The 8,262-nt window shown below is 41.6% G+C and overlaps 2 protein-coding genes across 2 annotated transcripts in view; both read left to right on the top strand.

Annotated features, from left to right (window-relative positions):
- gfod2 (glucose-fructose oxidoreductase domain containing 2) overlaps window positions 1-3,957 on the top strand; it is an 11,657-nt gene extending 7,700 nt beyond the window's left edge. The window contains exon 4 of the mRNA XM_013913029.1: window positions 755-3,957. Coding sequence (XP_013768483.1) covers window positions 755-1,650 — 896 coding nt within the window. The 3' untranslated portion in view covers window positions 1,651-3,957. The remainder of the gene's footprint in view (window positions 1-754) is intronic.
- Window positions 3,958-6,053: 2,096 nt separating this feature from the next.
- The window catches only part of LOC102210553 (uncharacterized), an 8,267-nt gene continuing 6,058 nt past the window's right edge, over window positions 6,054-8,262 (top strand). The window contains exons 1-3 of the mRNA XM_005741671.1: window positions 6,054-6,696; window positions 6,905-7,324; window positions 7,823-8,227. Of these exons, the coding sequence (XP_005741728.1) occupies window positions 6,453-6,696; window positions 6,905-7,324; window positions 7,823-8,227 (1,069 nt within the window). The 5' untranslated portion in view covers window positions 6,054-6,452. The remainder of the gene's footprint in view (window positions 6,697-6,904; window positions 7,325-7,822; window positions 8,228-8,262) is intronic.

Raw genomic sequence — 8,262 nt, 5'->3', positions numbered from 1 at the left:
TTGTTCAATAATAAAATTATTCCTCAAAAATACAATTTGCCTAATAATTCTGCACTTCCTGTATGTTAAACATTTGCTGTGTCACATACAGCTTCATCAGGTGAGGTGTGGAAAAGTTCAGAGCTGTGTATGCAAACAGCTCGTGCCCTGAAGCAGCTGGGTGTGGCAGGTCAGATCTCAAACGCATTTCCTCTGTAACGTATTCTTCAGGGTTTGTTATTGACGTGTGATTAACGGTGATCAAAGCCTTGATCAACAGCAATTGTAGCTACAAATTTAAAAAAAGAAAAAAAAGAAAGAAAAATTCTGTCAGCAGTAGACTGAAGCAAATATAATCAACAAGGTTTCCCAATCAAAGGGGACTTGATACAGGGCTTTCTGTATCTGATGGAATTCCTAAGCGTTGACCACAGTTTCCTGTTTTAGTTGCAACTTCCTGAGTGTTTCCCTGCTGAGGGACTAATCCATGGGACCAATTCCAACGGCTAGTGAGGTCTGATTTAAAATGTATAACAAACGCTGCACTCACTAGATGCCATCACATTATTTTGGTTTATTCATACCTAATGAGTAAATGAACAGTAAAGCAATCAAATGCACACTCTGATAGATGCACCGAACTGAAACTGCTGCAGATCTGAGCTTATGTAAAAAAAATAAAAAATAAAAAATTGTGTGAAATCTGTTCTCATTGGCTCTACGCCAAAGATCAGTGCAGTAAGTTAATAACTGCTCAATCTCCGTCTGTCTACAGGTATCGGTAAGAATGTCGTGTGTGAGAAAGCTGCAACTGCTGTGGATTCATTCAAGATGGTCACTGCAGCCAGATACTACCCACAGCTGCTCAGCATTATGGGTAACACCCTGCGCTTCCTGCCAGCTTTTGTTGCAATGCGCCAACTGCTGGTGGAGGGATATGTGGGCGAACTGCAGGTGTGTGATGTCCGAGTCTATGGTCCGAGCCTGCTGGACCAGTCGTACGGCTGGACCTGCGAGGAGCTGATGGGAGGAGGCGGTCTTCACACTGTTGGCTCCGCCATCATCGACCTTTTGAGTTACCTGTCTGGCACACGAGCACACCGCGTGCATGGTTTACTGCGGACCTTCGTGCAGCAAAACGGTTTGATCCGAGGGATACGCCGCGTCACCAGCGACGATTTCTGTTTCTTCCAAATGTTGATGGGTGGGACAGGGTCCAGTAGCGTGTGCTGCACTGTGACCCTAAACTTTAATATGCCGGGGTCGTTTGTACATGAGGTTATGGTAGTTGGATCCACTGGGAGATTAATTGCCAGAGGGACAGAACTGTATGGGCAACGCAACGGGAGTAAAAGCGAGGAGCTGTTGGTAGGCGACAACGGCTGGGTGGGACCAGAGGTAAAAGAAATGCCCCTGCCTCTCCTGCAGGGCCTGAGCTCCATGGTGAAGGCGCTGAGGCAGTCTTTTCAGGCTAAGGAGGAGCGCCGGTGTTGGGCACGGGGACCAGTTGCCACTGCACCAACGTTTGAGGACGGTCTGTACGTGCAGACGGTGGTGGAGGCGGTGAAGCGGTCCAGCAGCAGCGGAGAATGGGAGTGTGTTGAGATCATGAGTCATGAACCTGATCCAAACCAGAACCTGTGTGAGGCTCTCAAGAGAAACAAAAACTAGATCTGTTAATTCACCCAGTGCGACTACTGCATGTCTGACAAAACGGAGCTCTGAATGTTTCAAGTCCGCTGCTTCGACCTTTTATGTGACACATGACTACTTGGCTTGTTTTTTTAACACACTTGTCACAATTTGAACTTTTTCTTTTTTATTTGACTGTGTTGTGAATGCTTGAACCCTCACAGATGTGATTTGTTTGTACACTAAATTTGTAAACCACAGCTCTATTATTCTGATTCTCAACAGAAAACATTATCATAGCTGTAAAGCTCATTTAAACGTGTTAAAAGCTCCCTGTGTCCCACCGACAGTCACCTTACGCTGCCTTGATTATCATTCTTAGCTTGAAGTTGTGGAGTCATGATTTCAGATTTTCGGCTAAAAAAGGATCTAGACCTATATTAGTTGTTAGCCAATAGTAGATTTTAATTTTAAAAAATGGTTTTAGGTTGTTGGGTGGGTTTTTTTGTTTTCAACTTATGAGCAGTTTCTTTAGATTTATTAATATAGAAAGAAAACAATTATGAAATCTGAATAAGTGCATTACCCCAGAACATCCCTTTTTTTCTGGTTATTGTTTTTAATTTTTTGTTGTTGTTGTTTTTTCTTTTAAAGTTTGGGTATCACCAGAGAGTTTGAGCAGAGTCTAATATTTCCATGACCACCGGCTGGCTCGCTGGCTAATAAACCATGCACCAGCAGGAACAGTTCATTGAACCCTGCAAGAAGTCAGTGGTTTCAGGGCAGATTGAAAAGAGTGTCTCAGTCATATCTGAGTTTGTTTTGGCCTGCTGATAACGTGAGAGGGATTAATGGGTACAGTATGCCTATTTTATCTGAATTAATAGTCTCAGCTTGTATATCCACCCTTTTTTGATGGTACAACAGAGTTTTAGGATAGTTATTTTGTTGAGCCTTCAGCTCTGGGTCAAGGATCCTTTCCCCCACTTTGCAAATCCAGGTCTGTAAGTTTCAGCATATTGGTTGCAGTTCACCAGCTGACGCCTGTAGCTACAGAAAGATTTGTTCAAGCACCATTTTTCAGGTGATTAATGATGCTGTGTATTACTATAGGGAAACTGGAACACCATGTGATTCTCTACTGTAGATAAACTTTAGACTTTAATATGTTTGAATGGAAATATATTAGTGTTAATGTACACTAACAGCACCTTTCTGTAAAAGAGGGAGTGTTTACCTCAGCCATGACTGTGACCATCACAGCAGCCGCGTGATTTGACTAACAAATGACCCGTTGTGATTCTGATAGAACTCAAATTAGAGTAAGTATAATGGAGCTGTGTTCAGTTTACTTTCTATTTTATTTTTCACCATGTAATAAGTATATTTTAGACATTTGAAAAAAAAAGAGGTTTAATAATGTGTTTGTTACAAAATGGCCATGACTTACATGATACCAGGGATTGAGTAAAATAAGCTATGTAGAGAATAAAGTAACAGTCTGTAGCAATGCCCCTGAATTCCCCACTGTAAATGTATACTGAACTATTACTCCTGTAAGCTGGAAAAGAGGATGTAGAAAGTGTACGGTTGCCTGCTGCACAGACAGAGCAGCAGTCACAGTTTTACCAAAGTACATTATAAAAATTCAAAATAAAAGCTCTACTCTAGGATGGATGACTCAGCCATGTCCTGTTACATAACTGAATTATGCCTCAGGGAGTTTTTAGTGCATACGCTTAGCACCTGTTTTTCCATTTTGGACTGATAGTATTCCATAAGGATGTAGACCTTATGGAATACTATCACCATGTTAAATTGGTATTTCCAGTTTATTTTGATGTGTATTTTCATAGACAGTATAACAGATGAACGAAGCTTTCAAGTCTAAAAATTGAAGCCAGCCTGGAAGTGCCATAAACGGAATTATTTTTAAAGGCAAAACCTGCAATACTGTGGGGGGAATGACCATTGAATTTGACCTGTGTAAACACTCTCCTGTTGAGTCACTCATTTTGGGTCACACTAAATAAATAATTACGTCTGTTTTCTAAATTTTGGTCATTCTTTGTGTCCGATAAAAAGATTTTTGAGGGTATGCTGGTTAGCTAGCAGCTTGTGATTGGCAAGCTGTTATGAGCATCACAGTAGCTATGTCCATCTTTTATACTGTCCATGGATTTATTAAATAGATTATAAGATGACAACAACATTGAAAATAAAAGCTAGGATGCTTAGGGGGAGTCATTCTCACATGCTCTGTTTGTTTGTTCGTTTCGGTTTTCTTCTGTGATGTTTTGGGCAAACAATAACTGCTGAGATCAAACGTCAGTTGATTATTTGGATTGTGTCTCAGGGAGTGTTTTGGAGATGTTCTTGGCACCTGATTTCCACTTCACACTGATCATAATCCATTTAACCAGAGAGCTTCTACTAGCCTTCAGGCTGCAAAGCAGAAAATTATAGTAGCAGCCGGCTCTTCATAGCATTCAGTGTTTAGTGGTAAACTCTGAGATGTATTGGATTCAAAGCCTGAGTGGTTTTAAAGTTTGTGTTTAAGGTGTGTTTACATTTGTTAAGCACTGAAGTAAATTGTAGATTTTTTTTTTTTTTTTTTCCAAACACATGTGGGGTCACCAGTCGTTCAGAAACTGTACTGATGTTTTTATTGAGTGAAATCACTGGATTTGATCTGTGTGAAAGTGTAAATGTGCTCCGAGCCAGACAAGCTTCACAGGTGTTGTAGTCACTCACTGCTTCTTACTTCTGCTGACTATCCTAACAAATCGTGGCTTCACTGTTGCTAACGCTGGTGTGGCAGGAAGTGACAGGGGGTGTGTACTGCTTTGGTCTGGCGTGTCTGTCCCCTTCTTCAGCACCACGCAGGATCTGCAGATATAAACAGATGCCCGTTACACTCTTACTTCATGGTGTCCCAACAGTGCTTTACAAAAACAGGAAGTTGAGTTTACATTAAGTGTCTTTATAAAACACAAAGCATGTCACGTTTGCCTGCAGGATGTTCCATAATCTGACACTGCTAAAATACATTCCAGCATTCATCATCATCTTCTTATCTACAGTTGTTTTGTTGTTTTTGCACTGAGAATAACATGATGCCACATATTTAATAAACAGCGTGATGCGTGTAGTGTCCAGCCAGCTCGCTGAAGAACACTTTTTGTATTTATTTGTAAGCTCAAGTGGAGAAAGTTTGCCATTTTTTGTTTTCAGCCTGTGAACTTCTTTTTAAACCTGTTTTTTTTTTTTTAAAGCACTAATGTGTTGCTTTAAAGTAGGGAAACTGTAATGCTCATCTGCTTGACGGATATTTCCTTTAATAAAAACGGCTGCCTTTGTTTAACACCTGTTGTCTAATCTGAGTTTGTTCATTGTGTTAACTGTGAAGAAGCAAGGCAAGCTAAGCATAGAAAAAGAAAAAAAAAAACCCTCCATCAACCTCGATGCTCCTCTAAAACATATAAAGTGAGGGTTACATTAGAATTATTGTGCTGTAATCTGATGGCACAGCATCAGCCACTCCAGCTTGTTTGAGAACATGTGGAGTGTGAGAATATGCCAAAGACAATCAATTTAAGAGATGCCAGTTTATCTTTTATTATTATCAAACTGTGTTGCAGTAAGAGAAAACCATTCCATTGATCTATACTAATTCTAGCAAGTGCAGGGCATGAGTCTTTTGCCATACTTTACTCAAATCTGTGTTCTACCCAACTTTATTCACTCATGAAATTACAAGAGTTCCATGGCTACATCTTTAAAACTCGAGTCAAATGTCAAACACCTTTAAAGAGCTCTCATTTTCACAAGTATACTCGAGCACACCTATTGTGTAGTCATAGCGATATAAAGCTAATTCCTTACTCACAAGGGGCCACCACATTAGGGCAGTTCCACATGCTTTGATTTTGTTAATTTTTACATTGTATGCCCTCCAAAGGGATATGTGTCTGCCCCCAGGATCAAACCGGGGATCTTTTATTTGTTAGGTGAATGTGTAAACAGCTACATCATAGAGTTATCATGATAGCTAGTTTATATTTATAGTATTATTTCCTTTGAACTTTTTGTTATCAGTAAAATTTAGATTCCATTACGTTTTATTGTCTACGCAGTTTAGTTTTCAATAATTAGTTTCAGTGTTTGTTTGATTGTTTTTTTATTAACTCGGTTATTTAATTTTCATTCTTTCAGCATTCTCTTATTCTCCACGACCGGATTAAATAATCAGATTTTTAAAAGTCCACTGCATCTCCTAGATATCCTCATAATGGTAATAAGAAAATATATTAAATAAAATTAAAAAAATAAACTAATTTTTGAGTCTGGTTTAGTAAACATTTAAGATACGTCTACTTGTAATTGTCGCGAATCGCTATGAATCTGTTGCTTGTGGACGGTAGAGGCTGCCTAGGTAACCATCTTCCGTATTTACTACCGGGTCAGCAGCGGTAGCGACATGCTTTCATTGGTAGTTTTTTTCAGTCGTTCGCGTGGAAGCAACACTTCGCGTCGCCAGCGGTTATTCTGTCGCCTTTAGTAGCTGAAAGTCGCTGAAAGTCATTCACTTTCTATAGACTCCGGTCGCCACGTCGCTTCCAGTGTTGTCCCGCGCGGAAGACGACGGTTGATACCCCGGATATGACGTAGGGCTGATACATTTTCGTATGCTGCCTGCGCGTAGTATCAGCTAGGCTAGCACATCAAAAACAAATAAACTTCATTAATAGTACGGATAGCCGCAGAGTAATTATTCGTTCTGTACCGAGCCGTGGCATTTGACTCTTTATTCACAGCAGTGCCAACCTGTATCCACCGCGATGGTTCGGGCACGTAGTAGTGTAGTTTGGAGTTTTTTCGAAAACAACGACTCGCGGTCTGTCCGTTGTCGTCTCTGCGCTCGTCACTTGCTCAAAAAAGGTTGTGGTTCCACCACTGCTATGCTGAGACACCTGCGTGTGAAGCATCCCACCGAGCTGTCCACGAGAAGTAACGGACCCGGATCTAAACCTGGCCCCGGGGAAGACCAGCACCATCAGGCGGAAGGAGAGCAGTTCTGCTCCGGTACAGCTCGTCAAACCATCTAAAGTGAACCCCAGCTTTGTGGGGACAGAAGTAGATATACTGTATAGTGTTTTAGAAAAAGGCCGCCAAAGGGTTAGGGTTAGTTAAGGATGAAAACCATATTCTATGTGTATTGAGCAGTCACTAAGTATTATCATGTAGCAGAATGTTCACCACTTAAATGTAACTTTGCCTCTTTCTTCTTCAGTGGAAGTGGCACTGGAGGACGATGAGGGTGGCACCATCACCGCAGTACACACAACTGGAATCAGCTCTTCTTTGAATGACCTCCTTCCACAGGAGGGTCCATCAGAAATAATAACACAAATGGAGACAAGTGATGAGCGCCCTGTGAAACGTTCACGACATCGCAGCGTGATCTGGAAACACTTTGATTGCTTGGACAATCTGAACGCCGTTCGTTGTCGCGTCTGCATGAAGAAGCTGGTCGAAAGTGGTGGCGTCAGCAACCTGCGGCGACACTTGTCCTCAAAACATCCTAAGGTGTACTCTGAGCTGTTATCCACCCAGCAGTACCCACCAACACCCTTAAACTCCTCACAGGACTCAAACACTAACCCTGAGTCTGATGAGGCCTTATGGGGGACAGAGCAGAGTGATGCTCAAGGTAAGCTGTTTGACAGCCATATTAAAGTTTCACATCTACACAAACAAGAGATAACACCTTGCTTATCTTCCTCTTCAGTATCGAGGGAGGTAGCTAAAGTTCTGGATTGTTTTCCAGTGTTTAGTTTGATTTTTCCTTTCTAAGATCACTCGCTATGCTCCCATTGGTCTTATATCTCTTTGTGATTGGTCAGATGCTGCCAGTGTCACACCTTTTCATGTATGTGTATCTATGAAAAGGAGAATAAAGAATCATTTGAAAGGATTTAGGCATTGATTATGCATATAATATGGTCTCCTTTTTATCTGAGTGACCAATACACACAAACTTAAGTGGCTCAAATTTATAACACACAAACAGTTGTGCATCTACATCTGGAAAAATAAGTGAACTGCTATAATGTGACTTCTTCTCTAAAGGCTACCTGGAGTCAGGTGTTCCATTTAAGGACATGAGGTATGAGTTGTGTGATTACAACTATGTTTTCTTTCTTTTCAGTGGAAGTCTTGTCGAAGGACAGAGACTCTGAGACAGTAACACTGGTGAATGAAACCGATAACAGTGTGGCTATCAACGGTATCTTAGACGCTTCCCACGGAAATCCAGCAGAACCTCAAACACACACAGAGGGGAGTGACGACCTTCCTGCAGGACGTCCACTACGCAGTACCATCTGGAGACACTTTGAGCGCTTGGACAGCCTGAACGCTGCTCGTTGCCGTATCTGCACGAAGAAGCTGAAGTGCGGGAAAAATAGCTCCAGTAATCTGCACCGACACATGTCAAAGAGACACCCAAACTTGCTGTTAGAGCAGGTGTCCAATGGGCTGCGTTTACCGGCGTTAAACTCATCTCCGGTCTCACATGCCAACAACAAGACGTCAGAGCAGAGACAGGCTCCAGGTATGATTTTATAGCTCACTGCTGTTTCACTCAGT

This window comes from Pundamilia nyererei, unplaced genomic scaffold (genome assembly GCF_000239375.1).
Source record: "Pundamilia nyererei isolate P.nyererei 1_Seehausen unplaced genomic scaffold, PunNye1.0 scaffold00112, whole genome shotgun sequence".
NCBI lineage: Eukaryota > Metazoa > Chordata > Actinopteri > Cichliformes > Cichlidae > Pundamilia > Pundamilia nyererei.
Note: the sequence above shows the minus strand (reverse complement) of the source record. Positions and strands in the feature narration are given on the sequence as shown.